Source organism: Notamacropus eugenii, chromosome 5, assembly GCF_028372415.1.
Source record: "Notamacropus eugenii isolate mMacEug1 chromosome 5, mMacEug1.pri_v2, whole genome shotgun sequence".
In the NCBI taxonomy this organism is placed as follows: domain Eukaryota; kingdom Metazoa; phylum Chordata; class Mammalia; order Diprotodontia; family Macropodidae; genus Notamacropus; species Notamacropus eugenii.
Window position 1 is genome coordinate 334,139,207 of NC_092876.1, and position 26,956 is coordinate 334,166,162.

The 26,956-nt window shown below is 42.7% G+C and overlaps 1 protein-coding gene across 2 annotated transcripts; it reads left to right on the forward strand.

The window, feature by feature from the left end:
- Positions 1 to 373: 373 nt before the first annotated feature.
- AMOTL2 (angiomotin like 2) lies at positions 374 to 26,956 on the forward strand. 2 transcript variants are annotated; one of them, XM_072613598.1, is made up of 10 exons: positions 374 to 757; positions 3,693 to 4,511; positions 11,065 to 11,350; positions 13,386 to 13,530; positions 14,370 to 14,462; positions 19,362 to 19,657; positions 20,722 to 21,014; positions 22,800 to 23,014; positions 23,445 to 23,615; positions 24,823 to 26,956. In XM_072613598.1, exons 2-10 carry the CDS (start codon positions 3,769 to 3,771, stop codon positions 24,879 to 24,881), a joined length of 2,301 nt encoding a protein of 766 aa, XP_072469699.1. In that variant the 5' UTR covers positions 374 to 757; positions 3,693 to 3,768; the 3' UTR covers positions 24,882 to 26,956. The 2 variants fall into 2 exon arrangements, with proteins under 2 accessions (XP_072469699.1, XP_072469700.1); XM_072613599.1 differs by having other exon boundaries at positions 23,448 to 23,615.

Below are 26,956 nucleotides of genomic sequence, written 5' to 3' on the forward strand. Positions count from 1 at the left end.
GAAAAAAAAAGTTCACGGACCCCAAGTTAAGAATTCCTTATTTAGACGGTCTGCACTCATTGGAAATTAAAATTTTAAATACTACCTAGATGTTAGAGTCCAACAAAAATATCCATTGGAGACTCCACTGGCACAAATATTCATTTGGGAATGAATGAGTTAATGCCAGTTAGAAGCCTGAGCCAAGTAGAAAGAAGAACTCAGAAGAAAAGAAGAAGAAAAATTGGGGGAAGAATCGCTCCTTGGGTTATGGAGCCATGTGGTGAAGGGGGCGGGGGAGCCCAGTTAGTAGCCCCTGCAGTGCGCAGCCTCTCACTGCTGCCGCTGGATGGGGCGAGCGCAAGAGGTTATTTGTGGTTAGCTTTGATCCCAAGGGGGAACCTGAAACTCTCACATTCCTGGCATAGCTTGCCGCCTCTTGCACAGTCCAACCTCTGTGGCTCGCGGTACAGCTGGAGGAGCGCAGTCTCGCTTCCAGCAGTCACAGAGGCAGGATCTCCGTGCCCGGGAGCTCAGAGCTGCGTGCGGACTTTTCCTTGCGCTGCTCTGATTTTTCCAATTCTTTTTTTTAACTATTATTATTAAAATTTTGTTTTGGCATTTCGGCAGTAGGGGTAGGAAGGGGCCGCAGATAAGCCAAGACACGCACGCATTCTGCATTTTCTCCCTCCGAAAGAGCTCTGTACGGCTAGCTCCCCGGCAACTTCTGTTGGCTGGGTCTGAGACTCTAGGACTGAGGCTTTCAGGCTATGGGTTGGTAAGTTTCACCAGGGAAATTGACGCGTTCTATTTGCCAGTGTCTCGTAGCGCACAGCCGGGAGACAGGGAGCGAGCTCTCGGGGCCATGCAGAGAGAACCTAGGGGAGGCGGGAGCGGATGATTGGGAGCCGAGAGAGCTCCTCATTCGTCCGCGATCCCGGTGCTTCGACTACACTGGGTTTCCCCTTTGCACGACTCTTGGCGGCTTTTCTGCGATTTAGATTGGGGAAATCTTCCCGCAAGCTTGATCATTCCAGCCTGAGGGATACTTGGGGGGCAGAGGAAGGATACCTTAGCTCTTGACCCTGGCTCTTGCGATGCCCTTGAAACCTATGGATTTCCAAGTCTTCTGGTATTTGGAAACGGGAGGCGCTAGGGAGGGGAGGGAAAGGCCTGGAAATGATTAAAGAAAGGGGGGGAGCAATCCAAGGATTATTTGGTTAGTCTTGAGTTACAGGTGCTTTTGCCCCCCAACTAGTTAAAGAAATCCTCTTTGTCTTGTTTGGAAAAATGCTTTCCGGAGCCATAAGCCTGGCCCTCACTTAGAAAGAATGTTAATTGCAGTCCAAACCCTGATGATGTCAGGGCAGAAATATTTGGAAAACAAAGAGGGACCAGAGCAGCCAAGGAAATATAAATACTTTTCAGATGGCAATCGGTCGTACACTTTTGAGGTGAATTGGTGTTCAAATTGGTTCTAAAACTAAGGAGTTCGGAGCGTTTTTGACTCAGAAGTTATTTGTATGGGGGGGATCCAGTTACAGTTTTGGAACTCTGTTGCAGAAGTTGGTAGAAAGTGTGGTTTAATTTAGGCACGTAGGAATCTCAGTATTTTGGAGAGAATTTTCCGGCCGTTTTTTCTCCCTCTCCCACCCCCACCCCGCCTTATTTAGTGGAACACTGAGTGTTACAAAAAGCCAGAAAATAAGTACTTTAAGGGGAGATTATTATTTTTGTAATGGTTTATAGCTCCAGGGCCCTCCTTAACCTAAAAGAAGGACTTGTAGTTTATAATGACCTTATGGTTTAGTTATTTGATATTTGAGATTAATGGGTTTTTTTTATCAGGTCCAACATTACAAAAACATTATTAGCTTGTTCACAAGATAGGACAACTTGCATGGTACACCTTTTGAGAGCTCAAGTGATGGTGTGTCTAAGGTAGATTCTGGATTGTCCTAATTATTCTCCACTGACAGTCTTCATTAGTGAGCACGCTATTTATTAGACTGTGATTACTGTAGAAAATGCTCTGGTAATTGTGAAACATAAAAGTGGTTTGACTCCTAAGGATTTTTGTTGGTTCTCGTAAATTGTGGATTTCAGAATCTCTTCAATCCTGCCCTAGGAGTGGTAGGCTGGTATGATGAAAAGACTGGGTGGAAAGTTATACTACTTATGCAATTTCTAACTTAGCCAAAGATCCTTCCAGTGTCATAGTTGGGTTGTGGGGTTTAGCATGAAATGAGAGGGAAGGGAGGGAGGATGGTAGTTTCTCACTCTGGAGCAGCTAGGTAACACAGTGGATAGAGGTTGGAGTCAGGAAAACCTGAACTCAAATCCTGCCTCATTCATACATTTACTAATTTACTAGCAGTGTGACCCTGAGCTAGGCACTCAACATCTGTCTACCTCAGTATCCTCATCTGTAAATGGGGATAATAATAACACCTAACCTCCCAGGATTTCTGTGAAGATGAGAAAGTGCTTTGCAAGCCTTCAGGCTCTCTATAAATGCTAGCTACTCATATTATTATATTATTATCACTATCACACTAAACTGGTGATTTCTAGATATCTCATTGGCTTAGAGAGTCAGAAACATCCACAAATTCACCCACCTCTCTCAGATGGTCACTTCATTATGACTTGGGAAATAATGGCTACTATTCAGAGTCATTATCATAGAGTTCTCTTTTAAAAATGAGTTTAATGTACAAATGGATTTGGGTTTTGATGGTTATAGAGTTAGGGAATATTGTGATGATGCAGCTGCCTTAGGAGTCGCTAGCTTCCTAGAGTCCAGATATTGGAAAACTCTTCGTCCCTAGAACACCTTAATCGATCATTGAGCCCCTGCTAGACTCAGTTCTGTGCCTTTTTGAAACCATGGCATTTCCTTACCCATAGTACTGCCTCTGTAGGGAATGTGCTATTACTGTTAATTATGACTACAACTATTATGAATTACTATCAACAGACTGAGGAGGAGAGCCAGTTAGACTCTGTCCAAATAACGTATAAAAAATATCTAGGGAAATTACCTCTTTGTCATCTTGTATTTGTCTGATATATTAAGATACTGTAAGCTGGGCCAGGTAAAAGGGGGATAGTTTGCTGCTTACAGGGACCATGTGATTTAACTAGTGCTTGTTGGCAGGACTTTCTTGTTCCCAGTGGCTTGTTAAATAAAGCCTCTGTTCACAATACCATAATTCATATCCAGTCCTTTCCTCTTTCATTATCTGGCACTCCATAGTCATTTCCTCCTTCCTTATTTCTAATATTCACTGTCTCAGAATGATCCCCAAGGTCATCCTATGACATTGGTTCAAATATATCAGCTTAGCTTGTACCAGTTCTTTTTTTGGGGTAACTAATACCTAGACAGACCTCCCCATGTCACATAGATGTGAATTATGACCTTTCATGATTAGAATTGGTTCACCTTCACCAGGGAATGATAATGGGGCATTTTCTATAGTAATCACTGAACTCCTTTGAACTAGAGATGGCAGAACCTACAGTAGAGTCACTGGCTATTATTTGGGGTTTAGGGCTAAATAATACCTTTTTTTAGGACAGAACAGAACAGTGGGGTTCCATGAAAATGAAATCCCATTAAATAGTGTTTTATGGAAAGTTCTTTTGCCCATTCTCCTGGGCCAGTGGAAGGAACCCCACCCTTGATGACTCTGTGTTTTCCTTTTCAGGTGTTCACCCCTGGCCAACTGCTATTAGAGCTTCAGGTGATTGTGAGACCTCCAGTTGTTTACAGAAGATCAAAGAATGAGAACTGTGGAAGATTCTTCAGGGACCGTCTTGCACAGGCTCATCCAGGAGCAGCTGCGCTATGGTAACCTGACAGAGAACCGAACCCTGCTGGCTATCCAACAGCAGGCTCTTCGAGGAGGAGGTGGGGGAAACGGGGGCAGCCCCCGCTCATCCCTGGAGAGCCTGACTCAGGAAGAGAGTCAGATGGTACAGCAGTCCACCAGGCAGGAGCCCCAAGGCCAGGAGCACCATGGCGATCATGCCTACTTGGAGAATGCCCTCTACCGATTTTACCAGCCCCAGAACAAAGGCGAGGAGCTGCCCACTTATGAAGAAGCAAAAGTCCACTCTCAGTATTACGCCTCACAGAGAGGACAGCAGGCAGGCTTGCCTTGCCCAGGACCCCCTGTGGACAAGGAACCCCGCCGGGGCAATGTAGCAAGCAGCAAGAGACAGGATGATTCTCTGAAGGAGCTGAAACATGGGCACGTGAGGTCTCTGAGTGAACGCCTCCTCCAGCTATCCCTAGAAAGAAATGGTGCCAAGGCATACAACCACATGAGCTCCTCCCACAGCTTTCCTCAGCTTTCTCGCCACTATCAATTGTCCACCCCCAGGGGGCATCACACTGAGGGCCTGGAGCCCCGGGGTCCCCCGCCAGAGTACCCCTACATCATTCCTCCGCAGGAGCCCTTCACAGGCAGTGATCCCAGGCACTATTCCAGGGGCAGCCCTGATTTCCAGCATCCTGAAGTGAGGTAATTCACCACAGCTCTCCTATCTTGATTCTGAGACCTGGGGGGGGGGGGGGGGGGGGGCACAGTATTTCTCTACCCCCATCCCCAATTTTAGATTTTCTAAGCTTTCCTTAGGGTAACAAATGTAGAACAGGAAGAGACCTTAGAGTCTGTCTAGTCCAACTCCATTGACTTTAACAGTGAGAAACTGAGTCCAGGGTGAAGTAACTTGCTCAAGATCATATAGGTAATATATATCAGAAAAAAGATTTGGACACGAGCTCTCTGACTCCAGAGTTCTTTTAACTTGTAATCACAAAGCCATATGCTAGCCTGGTATGTGTAGCATTCCAGTGACAAGTCTGTATATACAAAGCCCAAAGTAGTAGGAATAGTGACTGATATTTATATGCGTCCTATATCCACACATACCTTCATCACAACCTGTGAAGTTCGTAGAAGTAGCATGCTTTATCATCATCTTTATTAATAATAGTTTGTATTGATTTGTTCAAGATCCCTCAGGTAAGAGGGAACCAAGCCAAATCTCGCACCTCGGGCCCTATGACTCCAAATTTAAAGCTTCAAGAAAATCAAAATGGAAACAGAAAGAGTAGTTTAAGTTTAGATATTAGGAAAACCTTCTAGCAACCAGGGACTACTGCATGTTGGGGATGTGTTTAATTTTTTAGAATTGATGCCCTTTATTTTTAGATCACATTTATTTCTCACTATCACTCCCCAACCCCCACCAATAACTTCAATTAAAGGGAGGAGAAGTTCAGTAAGACCAACTATTCCCCAGCCACCTACTTAAGATCAAGGTACCTGTAGTTCCCCCACTGAGCCCTAATACTAAGCAAAGATAATAATGGCATTTATATAGAACCTACTATGTGCCAAACACTGTGCTAGCATATATTATCTCATTGGATCTTCACAACAACCTTGGGAGGTAAGTTCTGTTATTATCCTCTTTGTATTGTTGGGGAAACTGAGGCTAAGAGGTTAAGGGACTTGCCCAAGGTCATACAGCTAGGAAGTGTCTGAGGACAGATTTAAACTTAGATCTTCTTGACTCTAGGCTTAGCACTTTATCCACTGAACCAGCTGGCTGTCTTTAGATGAGTCTATGCAGAGTCATTTTGAGTTGGGAATGCTCCTGTCTGGAGCCACAGTTTCTACTTTAGAAATGGGGCCTTTCCCTTTCTGCTTTGGCTGCTTCCTTCCTTATTAAGGAAGTAGGGAGAGCCCTGGGGGGTGGGGAAGGAATGGAGGAAAACAACCATGTGTATCATATCCATTTCATATTTGCCTTTTTTGAGGTGGCATTTATTCATATTTAAATCTTATGACTTTCTCTGTGACCTTGCAAGCCTTTTCTGTGTGTTTGTCCAGGAGAGAACATCCCTTATTTTAATGAACTAACAGATAATGACTGGAAACTAGGCTTTGAGAATGTACATGTGGAGTAGAGAAGGAGCCCAGCCCCCATTAAGATCAGGAATGACATGTCTGAGTTATAGTTTATAGTTAGGGGGTTGGAATGTTGTGTACTACTTCTATCTTTTCAATCTGTTGTATCCTCTTTGTAAGTTCGGGAAAAGGGACTATTGTCTGTAGTCAAGAATTGGGAAAGGGGAGGCCTAGAGAATTTGCACCTTATCCTAACCAGCCCTCTCAACTAAAGAATCTGTGGACTCAATTCCAAATCCTTGATAGATTTTTTCCCAGAGGATTATGAAGAAAAAAGCATCAACTCTCATAATATAGCCCATGGATCAGAGGAGAAACTTAGAGGTTACTCACCCTAGGGATCCTTAGCCCTTTTGGGGTCATGAATTCCTTTGGCAGTCTGGTAAAGCCTATAGACACCTTATTATAATAAAATTTTTAAACATATAAAATGAAAAATGCAAAATTCCAAAAAGGAAACCAATTGTATTGAAATACAGTTATTTAAAAAGAAAAAAACCCAAACCAAGTTCATTGACCTCAGGTTAGGAGCCTATGATCTAACCTCATCTCATTTGATAATGAAAACAGGACCTGGGAATGATTTAATGAGAGTCACAAAGTGAGTAAGCATCAGAGTTGGGACTAACCCCAAGTCTCCTGATTCCTAGACCACTCAGTTAAGTGGCACATTTTTCTTTCTATTAATTATACTGTTCTTAATTCCTTACTGCTACTCATGGCATCAGGGGGACAGGTGTAACAGTAGTATGGCTGCTTGGTTTTAATTTGGAGAAATAGGTCAAAGTCTGAACAAGGCAAGATAAGATAAGAAAAATCTTTGGCAACGTCTGCTTGGGTTTAAACACAGGCTCCTTATGTCAGAGCAAAGTAGACTATGGAACAAGTCATTGATAAAAAGGATCAGTCTCATATGTTTGTATATAGGACTGTCTCCTATTTAGAGTGTTTGGCAACCTGAAGAAATAGACATTTCCAGATGGGCCCCAAAGCCAGAGTCTTCCTCTTGGAAGTTAGCCATTTTAGATTGAAGGAAAAGGGAGGGTGTTAGGAGTGGGGGAGTGAAGAGGTTAGGGCATAAAATGAAAGGGGGACTCAGGGAAAAAAGACAGAGCAAAGAAGGGGAAAAGATGCCTTACACATACACACACACATACTCTCTCTCTCTCTCTCTCTCTCTCTCTCTCTCTCTCTCTCTCTTGTCTGTCTATCTCTCTCTCTCTCCCCCATATTTCCAAGACCTAGCTGTCCAGCAGTCCCCAATCTTCTCAGTCCCTGCTCTTCAGCCTTCAATCCCTAGATGTCTAAGACTGGCTACTTAACTCTCAGTCAGAACTCACCTGAACTCCCTGCCCTGGGTGACTAGCTCTTGGCAAAGCTAGTTATGCTAAACTTTGTCATTTTGCCTAATTACATAAGCTTCCAGTCTCCCCTTTTCCTATTCTGCATCTAGGAGAAGATAAGACTTCTGACTGTACTTGGCCCCCCCAGTTCTGAGGGCAGTGAGTGTTTATTTTGTATCCCAGGATGCTAAGCATAATGGTCTCAGTGGGTATTTCTTGTGTTGAAAGTGGAGTGGAGTAGTAACCTAGACCACATAGAGTACCTGGTCACTTGACCTAAACACCCCTTTTAATTTGGCAGCTTCAGCTCCTTTCTTTCCTTTCCCAACCTTTTACTAAAATTATGAAGAGTAACAATGGATAACATTTATATGTTAGCCAAGCCCTTTATGTATATCATCTCATTTGAGTCTTACAACAGCTCTGTGAGGTAAATGCTATTATCCCATTTCACATAAGTAGAAATTGAGGTGAAGAGAAAGGTTGTGTGCCTTGCCCAGAGTCACATAGCTAGTGAATCGAAACAGGATTCAAACTCGGGTCTTCCTGATTCCAGGTCCAGCATACTATCATTTCTACCACCTAAGGCAAAACACAGAGATTTAGGCTTCTCCTTTATTTTCTCTGTCCAGTAGACATTCATCCAAATATTACTCTTTGCAAGTAGAGAAATGGCCAGGACAAAGATGTAGGAGCAAAGGTGGTCATGTTGGCTTTGAAAGTCCCCCAGAACAGTATATGCTGAAGGGGGATTAAAGGTCCAAAGGCAACAGAGCTTTTGAACTGCAAGGGACTTCAGAGCTAATTTGATCCAGACCTGGATCTGACCAGATCTGACAGTTCAGAGTGGACTTACCCAGGCTCTCCCAGACCTGGAGATTGTTGCTTTCCTAAGCACTGGCCTGCCAGCTCCGTGAGGGCAAGGACTGTCTTTTGCCTTCATTTGTCTCCCCATTGCTTAGCTCAGTGTGGGGCATACAGTAGGTGCTTAATAAATGTTTATTGATTGATTGACTAATTGATTACTTACTGGCTTCTTTTCCAAGAGGAAGTGTTACATTCTCCTCAACCAGATAGAGTAGGAAATGCTTTGCTTTGGAGTTAGAGAGCACCTGGATTCACCTGGTACCAGTGGCACTATTTGAGTGACATTATCTATCCATTAACCTTTGTAAAATGAGGGAGCTGCATTAGACAGCTTTTGAGATTTCATGTTAGTGCTAGATTTGTGATTCTAGGAATCTGCTTTCCAGGCTTCTTTCCAGGGCCCAGGGTCAAGGGAAAAGAAGATTATTTTCTGTCATTTCAGCAGAGATACTTCCTCAGGATAGGAACCCCTTGCTGAGCACAACAGTCCATGTTACTTAATATAGGAGCCTATTGTTCCATCTTGGCACCTCTGTCTTTCTTGAGCCCATAGGTTTACAGTTGGAAAAGCCATCTGGTCCAAATTTCTGATTTTGCTGATGAGGAAACTGAGGTTCAGTGACTTGTCCTGGGTTACACTAGTAGTGGCAGAGAACTGGGATTCAAAGCCAGGTTCAAGTGACTTTTTAAAATTAAGTTTTGTACCTGCCCTGGAAGGAATTTTCAGAAATCAGTCTCCCAGAAATGATCTGACCACCAGGGAGGCATTGACCTCATCTCTGTTTTCTGTCCTTTGCTCCCACTCAGGTCCCATCTCCCTTGCACTCCCCTCATCACCAAGGTGAGCAGAACTGAGCAAGTTTGTCAGTTGTCAAACTAGGGGGTTGGTCTAGGTGACCTTCAGAGGTCCCTTCTAGCTCTAACTTTTCTTGATTCTGTGATGCAAATACACATAGAAGCCTGTCATCTTCTTTTTTCCATGAATCCCACGAATTTTCATCAACACTCAACAAAGAGTTAAATGGGGGGGGAGGGGGAAAAAGGTGAGCCTGACTCACTTTTAATTCTCTGCCTGATTTTCATTCTACTTGCTTATTTCCCCTTTAAGTCACGTAATTTCTTGAAATGAATGACTTAATGTAGTTGGCGTGGAAGGGGGAAGAAAACCTAGTTATTCATTTTTTGTGGGGTTTTTTTTTTTGCTGGTTCCTTTTTATCCCTCCCACTCCTATCCTACCTTCCCCTACCCCCACCCAGAACCAAAAAAAAACTATGCACATTATCTTTGGTTTCTCAGGGAACTGTCTGGGAAGGATTTTGGAAACTAAGTAGTGGTTTCTCCTTTTGGACCAGCCTTATTGAACTCTGACAGGAAAAGATAATATCACAGAAAGGAAGTGGACTGTTTTCTGGAGAACAAAAAGTAAGGGAAGGGGGAGGGGAAGAAAAGGAGAAGGGAAGGGAGGTATGGGGTAGAAAGGAGACTTCTTTATTCTTTCTTGGAGCCAAGTCATCACAGAAGAATGCAGGCTATGTTTAACTAATCGTCTTAGAGCCAGACCAGGGCCAAATGGAGGTGTGAGTCCCTAAGGAAGTGTCTGGTAGCCAAGTTCCCGGAGAACAGCCGTGTTGAATCCATTGGGGTATGTCCATCAGTTTAACAGTATTGGGGGAAGTTTTTGACTTTAAGAAGTTCAATTACCTATTTGTCTAACCTTCCCAGCCTGTATTCACAATCCCAGGTATTAACATAATGACCATTAGCCCACAGGCTCGTAGTGTAAGAGGAGCATGAACTGTCTTTCTTTTTTACTATATCTATATATATATTTTTTTTATATCTTAATAGGTATCTGAGGGAGGGGGAAGGAGAGTATGATTTAGAGTCTTCTTCAGCCAGATGTTCTCATACTCTAAGGATTTGGGGAGTAATAGAAGCAGGCAGTGGACTGCAATGAAAAAAACTTGGACTCTGGAGAGAAAGGATCTGGGTTTGAATCCTGCCCTGACACTTTACCTTGATGTTTCTGGGCCATTCATTTAGCATCCGTGGCCTGTTTCCTCATCTGTAAACTGAGAGGTTTGGATTAGTCAGTCTATGAAAGTGCCTTCTCAGTGAGCACTTGGTGTTGTATTAGTAATGTTACCTTATTTGTGAAATATGTTCTGGAAAGGGAGAGGGAAGAAGGGAGGGAGGAGGGCAAGAGAGAGAGATATCCTTGCATAGGGCGCAGCCAATATAAATATATGGAATTGGGAGTCAAATCTTGCCACAAGGCATACACGAATGGCCCTTGGGAAGCTAAAATGATTTTGTCATTTAAGAGACAAAATTCTCACAGGCTTTATCATCCCATTGTGATGTAGACAGGACAAAGATATAGGAGAGCAAAGGTGGTCATATTGGCTTGGAAAGTCACCCTGAATAGGCTTGAGTCTTGACTCTCCCAAGATACTGGTATTACTTTAAAGAAATAGTTTATGCTTTCTGAGATGAGGGGGTTGGAGTAGGTAGTTTCTTTGCTTCCTAAAGCCTGATAGTAATAGGATGCTAATGAAAACTTATGTGTGCGTTGCCCTTTAAAACTTAGAAAAGCTTGCAAATGGCCCCATTTTACAGAGAAGCAAACTGAGGCTCAGAAAAGAGAAACAATTTTCCTAGGACAACTAGTGAATGTCAGAGGCAGTATTCAAACCCAGAACTCCTATTTCCAAGTCTAGCATTCTGTGCTTTATGTTGATGATCCCCAACTAAAATTCCCCAAAATAATGACAGCCAGTGAAAGTTGAAACCCACACTAAATTTCCTCAGCCCTTCAAAGAGTAGGTACAGTGGCTAATGAGGTAATGACTAATGGTTTCTCCAATTGTTTCTGAATCTCTTGTAGGATCTTGCAGGCTCAGATGCCTCAGCCTTTCCTGCAGCAGCAACAGCAGCAGCTGCCACCACCACAGCCTGCCCACCCCCACCCTGCCACCCTGTGCCACAGCCCAATGGGCTCCCTTACCCCAGTGGGGGTCGAGGCACTGATGTCAGCACAGGCTGCTTCTACCAACAGCCACCTGGCCCAGATGGAGACCATCCTGAGAGACAATGAGAAACTACAGAGAGAGAATGAGAAGCTGCTGAGGGAATTTCAGACTTATAATGAGAAGGCGAACCGTATTCAGAAGGTACAGAGGCTCACGAGAGACATTGACAGATGTATGGTATTGGGTAGGGTGCCAAATGTGTGCATAGTGGATTGGGTGTTTTTCCTTGGACTGAGGTCAAGGATGTCCCTTTCCAGAACCATTGGTACCGATAGCCTCCTTTGGCTGACATTAACTGACCAGTGAGGGCAGGCTGACCTAACACAGACCAGGGAGCCATGGAGAGATAAAGGATTTCCGCAAGATAAAACAGATTAGCGGGAAGGTTCAAGCAAATGGGATCGGATAGAGTAAGAAAAAAGAGCAGAAAATGGTAGTCTCTCCTGCCTTTTTAATAGGTGATCTCCCAGTCCTAGTCCTCAAGCTCCTCACCTTTCTAAATCTACCTAGGGTCTCTCTCCATTAACACCCTTCTCTACACATACACATACACACACACTCTCACACACACACACACACACATACACACACACACACACACACACACACCAAACAGCTGTGAAGCAGAAACATACAATACAAGAAGCCTGGAGCAGACGCAGTTGTTGGGCTGATTAGAAAGAGACCATTCACCGTCTCCCTTCACATTTGCAACTTTTCTCTGTCCCTCTCCCTGCAGAGCCTCCCACAGAGAGCCCTTTGTGTTAAGGTACACAAGGGGAAGTCTGTTTAGGGCCAGCTTCAGCCAAAGAGAGAGCCCTCCTCTCCCCCCTCTATACCGGAACAGATGGGTGAATTGTAGGAATTCTGGAGACTCAAGGGAGCACGTGCAGAATCCGTAGTAACCTGAATAAAAATGGAAAATTAAGTGGAATCTTGCTAGACTAGGGGTTCTTAACCTCTTTTGTCTCATATCCCCCTTTGGCAGTCCAGTGAAGCTTGTGGACCCCTTTTTCAGAATGTTTTTAAATGCATAAGGTAAAATAGTATTTCAAAGAAAACCAATTACACTGAAATAGAGTCATCAAAAAGATTTTTTTGTAAGTTCCTAGACACCAAGTTAAGATCCCTTGATTAGACTCAATCTGTAGTTTCCTGGTAGTGAATGAATATGGCCAAGGAGGAGGGGAGACTACTGAGAGAGGTGGAATCTGACTTGGCTGGTTATATCCTTAAGAAAATCTTATTGGATAGTGTTTGCACTCTCTTTTTTTCCATGACTTAAATTCTGAAATTAGCAACTCTGAAGTTCAAGACACAGATGGGGAAATCCCAGGGAAAATGATTTCAGAGGGTGTTAGAGACACAGGAGATTTTTTCCCATGAGACCCAAAACAAGAGCAGGAGACCGGATCCTTGACAAAAACGGCTGCTAGTGGGAAGGACTTACTGTCCACATCCTCCCCTGTGCTTCATGGGATAGGCTGGCCTGAAAATGAATGGTTCTCTCTGGAAATTTTGCATTATTAAAGGCAGAAATTCATAGTTATTCATGTCCAAAGGAGCCATGTAGTGGTTAGAAATAAATCACCCACCACCGCATGAGCCTTCAGAGAGTTGTTGGATAACATGTTTTTCGAGAACCATCAGAGAAAAAGATAGCAAATAGGGGTATTTCTAGAATGTATTCCATGAAATCTTGGAGTACCTAATTCGTTGAGGTCATATTGTCCAATGATCTCATAATCCTGTAAAGCTGGTTTTTATTCTAAATGCTGGACTTGACAGGAATTGATGGGATGGTAAAAATCATCAAGGTCAATTTTTCTTTGGATTCCTCAAGCAAGATGTGTCTTTACTGCCGCTGGAAATGGTTAATTCCACTGATTTACACCTTCAATTTTTAGGCGTGTATCAAACAACCATTTTGTTGTGGAGAGGAATAAGAATTCAGTGAGTTTATGCGGCTTCTTCTGGCTCCCTCCTTAAGCTTCTCAGGGCAGAATAGTCCCCAAAAGAATTAACTCATGAATCCAGTTAGACATAGAAGATTTCAATAGTGTTAGAAAAGAGAGAAAAAAGACTAAGGCTGCTCATGATAGCTTTAGTTACTGCTCTTCTCTGCTTTTCTGAGAAATGTCTCTGATCCTTGTGTCCCTTTTTACTCTGTGCCCAGCTGGAAACAGAAATCCAGTGCATCTCTGAGGCCTATGAAAGCCTGATGAAAGCTTCTACCAAGAGGGAGACCCTGGAAAAGACCATGAGGAACAAAATGACTGGGGAGATGAGGAGGCTGCAAGATTTTAACCGCGATCTACGAGGTAAGAAAAAGTCAAAATGGTAAAAAGAAAGCAGTGTGGAGACAATTGTTGTCTGTGACCCCATATACTCCTGGTGAGGAGGCGGGTTCTGTTTTCCAGAGGTGTCTTCATCTGCCTCCTCTGCCTTGGGAAAAGTCTTAGAATCTCCATGTTAAGTCAAGTCAGCAAGCATTTAGTAAGCACCTACCATGTACCAGGCATTGTTTCTGCTTTCAAAGAGTTCACAGGAGACAACATAAAAATGTCTCTTTACCTTAAATTCATAAATTGTATTCAAGACATTTTTTTTGGTGTCCCAGCTGGTGGAACTTCCTGTTACTTCTCTATCTTAGATACCAGTCACACTATATGTCCTAGGCAGTCTCCTCCTGGAGGTGGGACTCATCCAGATGAATGACTCAGATGCCTTCTTAAAACTTTAAAGCATTTTTCTGGAAGTCACCACTAGTCACTGCCAGTGGAAAATGTTGATCGTCCATTCTCTGCATAGACACAAAGCTGTTGGTCCTTCTCTTGATTTGAATCCAAAAGCATTAGTTTGGGAGTACAAAAAAGACTAGGCCTGACTATGCCTTTAATTTGTGTGACCCTAGGGAAGTCCTTTCCTCTATGTGGGCTTCATTTCCTCACCTGTAAAATGAGAGGATTAGATTAGGTTATCTCTGAGAAATATTCCAGCTCTAAGTTTAAGTACTTCAGTCAGGCTCAAGTGAATTTCAAGTGAAAATTCAAGTGAATTTTTTTTTCCTAATGTATTGCTTGGGAAAAAGTTGAGTTACAGCTTAACTAAACTCTGAAGAAAAACTTTTTTTCCCTCCTTCTCTTAAAATTTGAAACAGAGAGGTTGGAATCGGCAAACAGACAACTAGCCAGCAAGACACAGGAGGCCCAGGAGGGCAACCAGGGCATGGTGGCCAAACTTCTTGCTCAGAGTAAGTACCAAATACCCTTTTCTGGGTGGCTCAGGGATGTCTTGGTGGGGCTTGGCTTGATGAGGTGACCCTTTCTGGCTAAGGATGCAGCTTAGTGCTAGGTACTATGAGAGATACAAAAACAAACCAAAATACCCAAGTATACCCTCAGAGGAGAGAAGGGTAATCCAGGCATGGAATGAGGTCATGAAGATAATGATGTGGTGGTTGGGTTAAAAAGCAAGGTATGAAACTGAGAAGAACTTTGGAGGAAGAAACCATGAACTTCATAGCAGATCAGCCCAGGGGGAGGAAGGAAAGGAAAAAGATGTCTAAAATTTTCACTCAAGTTGACTGGAATAATCATTTTGCCACTTACAGATATGGTAAAATTGGGAGGGAGATTCTGCATTTGAAGGTTCATTTAGGCTGCTTGGGAAAGTGAAGTGTTGATTTTGAAGATTGGGAGAAGGAAGAACCAGCAAAGAGGATATCAGAGGACCTGAGTTCAAATTCCATCTTGATGTTTAATATCTGTGTGATCTTGGACCAGGTGGGCTCTGAGAGTCCTTCCCACTCTGGATCTGAGACGGTAAAAATGTTGTCAAAAAAGGATGTGAAGGAGAGAAAATGGCAAAGTGCAGGGTCAAAGAAACCAAGTCAGGAAACAGTTTAAGAAATAGTTGTTGACTAGGGGCATCAAATATTGGAGATGATTCAGAGAGGATAAATATAGAGAATAGGCCATTGGTATCATTAATCTATTAGTTTCAGGAGAATGGTGGGGATATGTAAAGTATCTAAATGAAAAGTGAAAGCAGCAGCTATAACCTTCACATTCAAAAAGTTTGGAAATGGCAGGAAATAACTTTGACTGTGAAAGAAAGGAGAAAAATTAGGTGGTAATTAGAATGGGTAGGATCAAGTAAAGCACTTGGGCTTTTGTGTTTAAAGAGAAGATGGCAAATATTTATTAAATACCTAGCATGCAACCTAAGCATGTCTGAAGGTGGAAGGGAAGAAGCCCAGGTGACTCAAGTGGACAAGTTATTAGTTTAAAACCACCTTCTGAAACTGAAGAGAAGAAAGGGTTAGAGGAGAGATTTAGGAACAGAGGTGAAGGCACATGGGGAGTACCCACTTAGTCAAGTAAGATGTGAAGTTACTGTTTGGGGAGGTTTTGGTGGTGAGAGAAATAAAGAATCATATGATTCTCTGAGGGACCAATCTTTATGGTTCACCATCTTCTTTCCCAACATTACCTGTAACAAAAAAAAAAAAAAAGTAACTAAGGGGTGATCCAGAACTAGGCGTGGGTGATCCACAGGGAGAGGCTAATTCAACAAACAGAATTCAGGGCAGAATTCAAACAAATCAGGGTAGAATCTTGAGGAAAGAAGAGGGAGTGGCTACCTGGAGTGGTCTAATGGACCAGGCAAAGTGGGACGGTTTGATTTCAAGATCCTAGGGAGAGAGAGAAACACAGGTGTGGGAAGTGGTAGGTAAAAGAAGGCAGATAAAAAGGCCTTAGAGAACTTACCTGGAGAGTAGTCTCCTCTGGTGTTAAGGCTCAGGGTGTGGTCTTACTGGGGATAGGGGTTAAGGGTTGAATGTGGTTATGAATTGTGGTGAATATTGAATGGAGATATGGGATGGCAGATAGGGGATCTATCCTTCTGGGGATTTTGCTAGAAAGAAAGGAAAATGGAAAGCACAGAGGCAGAGTAAGGTTTCTTTAAGTCAGTAGAAGAGGCCAATCTGCTCTTGGAAGTTTTTTGAGTTCCTCAGGGAGAACTAAGCTGTTCTTGGCACTTCAGCCAGAGTTATTAATCACCACAGCCATCAGTGTGACCTGGATTCTTCACATTCCAGAGGCTGTTCCTGCTCTTCCACTCTGTAGTCTCTCCTCCCCTCAGCTCTCAGTCCCAAGTCTGTTAGCTTCTTTCCCTTACTCTTTCTCTTTAATATGTATGTATATGTGTGTATATGTGCATGTATGTATATATGTGTATTATATACATATCTATATATGTGTGTGTGTGTGTGTGTGTGTGTACATATTTTACCCAAGGGTCTTCAGGTTAGGGCAGGTTCCCCACTCCCGGGTTAGGTTTTAGGCTGCTTTGTTCATGGTCTTAAAGTAAAATCATTTAAAAGCATTTTCTTTAATTTTCTCTAAAAGTCACCCTATCTCATCACCTTTCTCATTCACTAACCCACAATTGTGCCCCTTCCTCCTTTTCTCCTCCACTTCACAAACTCACTCACAGACACACAAATGACTTAGTTTGATGAACTTTGCCTCTTTAAAATAAAAATGACCTTGTGTTGTTCCTTCAGGGTCCTGTTTGGGCCAGCTGAGAGAAGACAAAGCAGAACTTACTGATTTCCCCCTCTTACTCAGGTGCACAAGAAAGGCGGACACATCCTGAAAGTTCATTCTAAGAAAGGCCGTTTAGAACATAGAACTGGGAGATTTGGGAAGGGGACATGTTGGCAAAATTCTTTCTGAAAAGTTTTAGCATCCTGCAAATCCTGCAAACAAGGCTGCATTTCTTTGCCTAGTTTTCTAGCCCCTCACAGCCCACAGGATGGAAACGTTTGAATTTTCACATCAAAGGTCTCCAGTGTTTGCTGTGCTATTTTGTTTTAATCCAAGAGGCAGTAAGCAACTTTTTAAAAGGCAGCCATTGTGCCAGTCTTATTCTTATAAAACTTAGATTTGACACACATGTATACACACACACACACACACACACACACACACACACACACACACACACACACTGCTGACTTAGAGGTATGAATTTGAGATTATTTAATCAATTTGGACATTCCACATGGGTACTATTCTCCTAACATGAATTGAATGGGCCTGGACCAGGCAGACAACACCTATACATAGTACAGAGGGGCTAAGGTAGAAGAACCACATTGGTCCCTGAAGTATTTCTATCCAGATATACTGTTGTCAACTTCTCCACAAATATCAAACTTTTGGGATAGGGGTGGGGGGCAAGACAAAAAGGGGAAATTTCAGCAACATAAAAACAAAATTGAAAATATTTTTAAAATTTAAAATTTTTTAAATCATACTCATTTTTCTTCCTCTGCTGGCCTCTTCTCCTCCCCCAAGCCTGTTATTCAGACCTTTGATGCTCTAACAGAATGAACAAATAAATTAAAACCTGTTTGGGCATTTCCCCCTACAGAAAACCCCCAAACTTTCTCCCAAAGAGCACCCTTTGCCACAGAATGGCTTTTTATGCCTGTATATACATCTGATGATTTTATAACAAAAGGAAACAAAAGGCCGGTCTGGGATAGGCCTGTATTCCCTTTCCGGCCCTCCCAACCTTAAGCAAACTAATCACTTAGGGCTTTAGGGTATTATTGTACTTCCCAAGGCTCTTTCTTTCCTAAAACTCTTTTGACATCAGAGAAAATGCGGACTGTTTCAGCAACCCTTATTGCAATTGGGTTTGTCTTTCAGGGAAAAACCTGTTTTCTAAGCAGTCACAAGGCCAGCATTTCGACCCCAGGCCTATACTCCATATTTGTTCCTTGCTCCCTTGGGGTTTCTTATATTTGGCAGACCCTTGGCAAATAAAAGTGACAAGTTGTAGTGGAAACAGTCCTGGATTGGAGAATTAGGAGATCTGAGTTCTACTTATGTCTCTGTCCCTAATTAAGGGGTACAATCTTGACCAAGTTATCGCCCCATCGCAGAGACTGTGAATGAAGGGACTGGACTGAATGAACTCTTAAAGTTGTCCAGCTTAGAAACTGGCAAACAGTGACTCATATGGAAAACTAAATCTGAATTGAGGTTTTAGGAGCTTATTTAATTTTTTGGTGCTTGGGATGTCAGTCCCTACCTTTTCCTTATTCTCCAACTCTTGGGTTTTAGGAAAATTCCACATGTAGTTAAAGCCCTCTCTCCTTCCATCCTGGTCTAGTCCTCAGGGTATTTATTGCAGGTGACAGCCTGAACTTGGCATCTTTACATATTTAGGAACCAACCTTAGAAACTTAATAGAATACTTTTTTAAAAAACAAACAAAAAACCCCAAAACTTCCCACTTGTCCAAATATGTTTTTTGAGTTTTGATATTTTCACTAAAAGTTGCATTACCAGACCACCCTGTGCTAAACATAGACTTTCTCTTCTACAATGTTTCAAATCCATACTTTGTAAGGAAACACACATACTACCTTGCAAAGTCTCCCCTTTTACTTTCCTCACTATTAAAATCAAATTCCAAGATGGAATGGAAAAGAACAGTTTCACCTTTCTTAGCATACTGCTGAAGTAGCATAAAGCATGGGCTTTGGAGATGGAAGACTCAGATCTGATGTTTATTAGCTGAGTAACTTTGGACAAGTCACTGGACCACTCTGGGCCTAATTTTCCCTCTCTGTAAAATAAGGGATTCGTCTAGACCAGTAGTATCAAAACCCAAATAGAAATGGGGTCCGTTATCCATAAGGAGGCTTTACAGGCCACAGATTGACTTCATTTTAAAATGTAATATTATCTATTATTGCATTTTATTGATTTATTTTGTTAACTATTTCCCAGTTATATTGTAATCTGGTTTGATCTGCTCTCGGGAGTGTTGTGGGCCATGTGTTTGACGCTTCTGTCCAGAACATCTTCCGAGGTCATTTTCAGCTTTAAATCTTATTCCTTTGGAATGAGTTGACCAATTTGAATAAGTCTTTCTGCATATGACAGACATGTCAGCTGAATGGAACGTGTCTGGGTGAAAGAACCCCCATAGTTATGTCCCAGGAATCCTCCTGTAAGGAACAATCGTCTTATCATTTCATCTCCCATCATGCCTTGTACATATTAGATTCTCATCAGATATTTGAACAAGGGAATAATGGATGTCTTCTTATTCTTCTCCCTCCCAGATTATGAGGCCCAACAAGAACAGGAAAAGATGGAACGGGAGATTTCTTTGCTCCGAAGCTCCAACGAGGACCAGCGGCGACGGGCAGAGCTGTTGGAGCAGGCCCTGGGGAATGCCCAGGCTCGGGCCGCAAAGGCAGAGGATGAGCTTCGAAAGAAGAAGGCATATGTAGAGAAGGTCGAGAGGCTGCAGCAGGCGCTGGGGCAGCTCCAGGCGGCCTGTGAGAAGAGGGAACAGCTGGAGCTACGTCTTCGGACCCGCCTGGAGCAGGAGCTGAAGACTCTTAGGACGCAGCAGGTGAGTGAGTGACCCATGTCTGGGAAGTGTAGAGCATTGTACTTAAAAGTCAGGAAGACTGGATTCAAATCCTTCCAACAGGCACTGGACAAATCACCTGATTTCTCTGTGCCTCTAAATCTGTGACTAACCCACTTCTTTGATCCCAGCCCTCTCCCTATCCCCAAGACCCATGTATGATGAGGCTGGTATTTTTCTAACCCGCCAAGAGTTTCTTTGCACATTTGCTGGACCACAGCCCCCCTGACCAACTGATGTTGACATGAGCTCTGCCAACTGTTATTTGGTTAACTATGAGGAAATCATGACCTTGACATCTGTTTTCCTGTAATCAGACATCTCCATGTCCCAATCGACTTTGGGGACAGAATTGCTTCCCAGACTAAATCAATAGGGATTTGGGTTCTTCCTCAGGCTCTGTTTTAAAATGGGGGTGGAGATAATCAATATCATGCTGGGTGGGAATATCTACAATTAGAGGAAAGGTTTCTAGGCCAAAGAGTTTTAAAATATGACAAGAAAGGAGAAAGTTTAGTGAGAGAAGAGTAGCCTGCTGGAGAATAGTGCTGGACCTAGTGTCAGGAAGGTGTGCATCTGAGTCCAGCCCTAGTCCAGCTATGTGTGACCCTGAGCAAGTCACTTAACCTCTGTTGACTTCAGTTTCCTCATCTGTGAAATGGGGACAATCATAGCCCCTACCTTCTAGGATTGTTGTAAGGTTCAATAAGATAACCTTTTTTACAAAGGTAAGCTTTGCACACCTTAAGGTGCTATATAAATTTGAAGTATCATTACTGTCACTCACAGAAGCTCTCCTGACCTTACCCATAGTCTGTCCTGAGCTCATTTATGAGTTTGTAGGTAATAAAACTTAGAAAAGGACTTAGATCCAATTCCTTATTCTAAAACCTATCTGAAGGTCTCACCATCAAAATGTGAACTTGTTTGTCTAAGAAGGGGGAGGACTAAAGCAAGCACAAGTGTGTGTGTAACTGCTCACCAGCCTCCATCAGGATCATTCAGCCACCAGTAAGTGACCTTAGCCTCATTTTGTGCCAATGTAGAGACAGATGGCAGCACCCAGCAGTGGATCCCCCGAACTCAGTGTGCCAAGGCTGTCAGAGCAACTGAGGGAGAAGGAGGAGAAGATCTTAGCCCTTGAGGCAGACATGACCAAGTGGGAGCAGAAGTACCTAGAAGAATGTACCATGAAGCAGTTTGCCATGGATGCCGCTGCAACAGCCGCTGCTCAGCGGGATACTACCATCATCAACCACTCCCCTCAGCACTCCCCCAATAGCAGCTTCAACGAAGATCTCCTCCTTGCCAACCACAAACACCAGGAGATGGAGAACAGGTAGGAACTTGTTGTGGCACCTGGCCCTATTCTTTTTCCTGTACTTCCCCCAGGGTCATTAATGCAATGAAGGGTCTAGTAAGCCATGCAGTACCAGACAGAATTTATGTAGCTTTTAATGAAACACAAGTTTGGGACAGTTATCTTGATCATGCAAACCCTTCTTTGATTTTAAAGAATAACTGAAATGTGTCATGATGAAAAGAACACTGCACTGGCCAGGGGGACATCTAGCTTCCTGTCTGTGCTCTGCCACTAAGACCTGAGGCAAACTTCTGGACCTCAGATTTTCTCACTGAGTATAAATAATGATAACAACCATTAAGAATAATAATTATATGACACTTTAATGTGTGTGCTGTACAAACAGTATCTCATTTGATCCTCACAATACTCCTAGAAGGCCGGTGCTATCATTATCTGGGTTTTACAGATGGGGAAACTAAGGCAGACAGGTTAAGTGACTTGACAAGGATGACACAGATATTAAGTGTCTGAGGTAGGATTTGAATAGGTAAGTACAATGATAATAGGAGCTTTCATTTATTAAGACTTATAAAGTCCTTTATAGACATTCCCTTCTATAAAGTGGAGATAATCACATACTTGTATTACCAACCTCATGGGGTTATGAGGTAAATACATTGTAAACTATCAAGTGCTCTAGAAAGATGAGCTATTATATAGTATTCTTATAATATAGTATGTTATTATAACTTAAAATCCATTCTCAGGCACAAGTAAAACCCTGAAGGTAGTTAGCAAACACTACTTGTCAGTGAAGATGGTAATGATAGGTTTCTAAAGATTCAGGTTCCCAGGATGATTCATTATTTGACTATACTAAATTTATAATGCACTTGGACAGGTCAGTTTTGCCACCAGGTAAAATAGATGTGGATAATAATAACAGCAGCAATGCTTTAAAATTCTCCAATGTCTTACATTGGTTTTCTCATTTGACCCTAACAACGACCCAGTGGAGTAGGGAGTTAAACTCTCCCTAAAAATCCTCCCTTTTATATATGAGGAAACTGAGGTGGACTTGCCCTAAGTTTACAGAGCTCATGAGTGGCATGAGCCCCCACTGTCTTCAGATATTTTAGGCAAGAATCTGACTTGATTCTGGAAATGGTTCACTGTTTCATTTCTGAGCAGATGTCAAATGAGTTGATATTTCCAGTTGACTGGCATCTGATCCTGACTCTTTGGTCAGTGTGGACAGCTATATGACTTGGCTGTCATATACATGGTTTCATTCCATCTTTGTATAGCATGGCCTCTGCTTGAAGGAAGGGCTGTGTGGATGCCATCACTGAAGTAGACTTAAATCGATCAGTAAACATTTACTATGTTCCTTCTCTGAGCCAGCCAGTACTAGACATTAAAGCTTCTACCTTTCCCATCCATTTCCAGTGATGAAGAAATTCCCTAACAGCTCGTGCAGATCCTATTTTCAGAGCCTGGAATTTAAGTTGTAATTAGAAGTCAGAATGTGATCGGGTACTCACAGGACCAATGGTCAAGAGAAAGCAGCCCCAGCTGTTTTCATTCCAGTTCAGCATTCACTTATTAATTGCCCACTATGGGTTAAGCTCTGTGCTAGGCACTAGGAAAAACAAAGATGAAAGAAACAAATGCCCCCTGCCCTCAAGTTGTGTGCTTTCTTTGGATTTTTCTGGTACCACAAGGCATGAGGGAGGTTGAGATGGGAGCAAATGTTGCTATGGCTACTGTTTTTTGACTTAGCATTAAATAGATGCATTCTTTGCTCCCCCACCCCAGGTTAAAAGTGCTCCATGCCCAGATCCTGGAGAAGGATGCTGTGATCAAAGTACTTCAGCAGCGTTCGAGGAAGGACCCAGGCAAGGCCTTGCAGTGCTCTCTGCGACCTGCAAAATCTGTACCCTCCATCTTTGCAGCTTCAGGGACCCAAGGTTGGCAGGCAGTCTCAGCCATCAATGAAGGACAGTCTGATGGCCTCTCCTGGGGAGCAGCAGGTAAGAGGATCCTGAGAAAATGGAGAAATGCAGAGATGATTTTGCCTTGAGGTCTTACACCAGTTTTTTCAAGGTTCCTATTTGATTTGGTTCATCCCATCCAAAAATCTAGGGACCTTGAAAGCAAGAGATTGAGGTCTTGTGAGCTTCCAAAGAAGATAGAGTTGCCCTACTAGACTGAATGTGATATAATAGAAACACACTGGATTTGGAGTGTCAGGAACTTGGCTCAAGTCCCAAATGAAAAAATATTTGCAAATATGATTTGTAAGGCACTTAGAACAGTGCCTGTCATGTGCCTAGCATGTAATATGGCCATTATATATTATATATTATATGCTTATACCCTTATCCTTCCCTAATGTTCCCCAATAATAACCATTTTGTGAGGGTGTTGATGACAACCTCAAAATACCCTATGGTCTTCCAGCAGGTAGGGTCCCAGCAGAGGAAGTGCCCACTGGCCCCTATCCCTCCCATGCCAAACATGGAAGCAAGGATGGAAGTACTCAGACTGATGGCCTTCCTGACAGTGTCATCATCTCCCAGGGGCTTGGGCCTGAGGGCCTCCTGGGCTGCAGCAATGGTGGAGCTCTAACTGGTAAGTATTGCACTCTCTTGGGCTACCCTAGCTCCAGAGAGAGAGGGAAAGGGGATACGGGGTGGTGAGAGGTGAAATAAAATGAAGGGAGGAAAATGAAATGAAATGAAACAAAACAAAACTTGTCTTCCCATTACCTTCTACCAGCTGTCTTAATACATTGGCACTTGATTGAGCCTAACATACATGACATGAGCTCACCTTGACTACCATAAAGGGTTCATAAAGTGTTTGTATGCTGCTGTACCTGAGATCAAGAAGCAGATTGTGGTAGGGGGGAGGGAACAGAGAATGATGAAAGTCAAGAAGGAAAGAGGAAAGGTGGGGAACAGGGAAGGAATGGGATAAAAATCTGATATTTCTTGCACACTGTATTATAGAGATGAAATTCATTAGTTCATTCATTCAGCAAACATTATTAAGTGCCTATTTATGCCAACCATATGTCTACCATTCTAGATGCTGGAGATACAGATACAACAGACCAGTCCCCATCCTCAAGTTTACTCTCTTAAGGGTTGTAGACAGCATATCAGATGTCACATATAAGCAAATTTAAAATTATATTCAAAGTAAATTAAGAAGTGTTGGAGTGCCAGCTGGGATCCAGAAAGGCTTCTTATAAACTTTAGAACTTGAAGTTAGCCTTGATGGAAGAAAGAAGTGAAAGGGAAGAGGGAATGTATTCCAGGCTTGGAAAACTACACTGACCAGTTAGGCTAATGGCCTTCTCTAATCAGAGGAATTTGTCTTTCTGGGGGACTGGGAAGGAGGAGCCTAGAGATTCCATTTGTCCTCTCCTCACACACCCCTTCTGTAGTAGGATCTACATAGTTCTGTCTGCGCCTCATCAGTGTAGAGAACCACAAATATGTGAAGAATTTCCAGCTTCCCCTCCCTCATGGACTGCTTACACCCTCCCCCCACCCCCAAAGCCTCTAGCCAAAGGAAAGGAGGTGAACCAATCTACATGTTGGAGGCCAGTGACATACCCAGGGAAGGGACAGGGAGAGAAGCCCAAATCTAAGAGGGAGTAGGGAACAAATTCTTACATGTTCTTTGAATGAGAATTTATGTCACCAAAAGTGTCAGGGCAGAGCACAATGTAGAAAAGAGAGGACTTATCTTCAAAAGATGTTTGGATGTTAGAAAAGGAAGCAATAAAGACCTTGGGATATTCATTCATATGTGTATTTCTCTTCCTCAGAGTCTTCAGCTACATCCAAGACTCGGGACATATCTGAGATGGTGGAAATCCTGATTTAAGGAAGCAGCTGGCTATATGGCCCTCAAAATAGCTTTGTGCCCACCTCTGCAGATGCCAATAGATCCCTCTCAAACTACTAGTTCCCATTTTTCCTCTGACATAGACCTGGGAATCTTTCATACCCTGACTTGGCTGGGGACTCGCTCACTCTATTTGTCCAGATTTAGGCCATGGAGTTTGGAAGGAAATTGATCGGGTGGGAGCAGAGCCATTGTGTGATCTGCCTCCTGCATGACCCGTTGACCACAGTTCTCCCTGAACAAGCTGTTAGAAGTCAAGGACCCAGCCAGGGTTTGCTGAAGCTACCCACAAATCCCACAGGCAGAGATGCAAGGAGTTCAGAGAGGGGCTGAGCCCCCCTCTTGATCCTGACTTACCTTGAACAATGAGAGGGAGGCAGTTAAGACTGGGAAGGTATGTGGGGAGGGCCATGTGTGGAGAAGACACTCACATGGATCCTGGAAGAACTGGTTGCTCAGTTTCCATGGAGAGCCATCTTGGTACCAAAACCTCAACTGCAAGTTGCCAGAAGTCAGCCAGTGTTTGTGTTTTGCTGGCTCTGTGAGATTCTTACTCCTCCTCTATACTCCAGCCCTGGCTTCTTCCCCTTTCATCTTACAAGGACTGGAATCTGGTGGGGTGGATATGGTTTTTATTGGTTTTATCAGCTGCTCCAGCCAGTTTGCTAAGAGGAAAAGTCCCTTAACACTCTTGGACTGGACTGTGTACCCTTAGGCGGCTGCAGTAGGAGACATTGCCCTATTATTTGTATATATAATTCCTTCTTGTGGGGAACAGAATGAATATTTTTCATTTCAAGTTCTTTCCCACATGCTTTGTTTTCCCTGTCCCTGTCGACTGTTCTCTTTGTCCCTTCCCTGTCCTGTTCCTTTATAATATTTGATTTCTTAGATTTTTTTTAAAATTCTTTTAATTGCGAACACTCTGATCTTTCAAATGTTTGCTATCTTATCCTTTTCCTCCGTTTTGCATCCTGTTTCTTTCAAACATTAAATATCCATCTGGAGAGCCCTTCAGATGCCATTGCCTGCCTTTTGGACAGTCTCCACAATTCCTGTTAGTGGAATTTCCCTTCTGTTTGTTTGGTTATAAACCATGAGCCAAATGGAATGCATCAGTGTGCGTATCTGAGTGTGGTGGGTGTATCCCAGCCTTCTCTCTGTTTCCATTCAGGGGTCAAATGGCAGCAACCATCTTAAGTTCAGCTGACTTTTTTCCTGAGGTCACAGAACTCTGAGCTGGAGATGGGATTATGCTTTGGGGGAAAAAGGGGGGAAAAAAAAGGCAGCACCCACAGCAGCATTAGGAGAAGGGGGAAAAAAGGATGATTTCTGAGATAAAAGCCATTTTTAAATAGGCAGAGGATTCATTGGATTTTTTAGCTGCACATTTTGATCCCCCACACTCTGGAATAATACCAAATACGCTGATATTGTATAAGTGAAAATTCTCTTACATGCCCTTGTCTACTGACAGCTGGCTTCTGACAGTAGTGGATTTTGACTTGTGTATAAGTCATACAACTCAGACCCCAGGAAAAATGATGTTTCCCTGGTTTGTCCTTCCAGTTTTCAATTCTATCTGTATATCTATCCCTGTCTTTGTTTTTAGATTTTATATATATATATATGTATTTGTATATTTTTTTCCTGGTTCCTTAAGTTTCCTTTTAAAACATCTGTGCATTTGCTGGACAACTGCATTTTTTATTATCTACCCTTCCCCACACGCTTTAATATGGATTTGGTTCCTGTGCATTGTTTACAAAGCAAAAACGAAAAGCAAAACAAAGCAGAAAAATATTGTGAAAGAGGAAGACAACTTAATATATTTTGGATTAATATTGGTATTTCTTTTAAAAGTATTTTTTCGTGCTGTGAACTTTTTCTGCCAAAGACAATGATGTTTGTTTGTATGTTTTAAGTTATCTTAAGTATTTAAAAATGTAAACTTGGCTGTGTTGCTGTGCCACCCTGTACCAGGATTGCTGTAGCATTCCACTTGGTATAACAGTATTTTAATTAAAAAAAAAAGTAAAAATGTTGAAACAAGA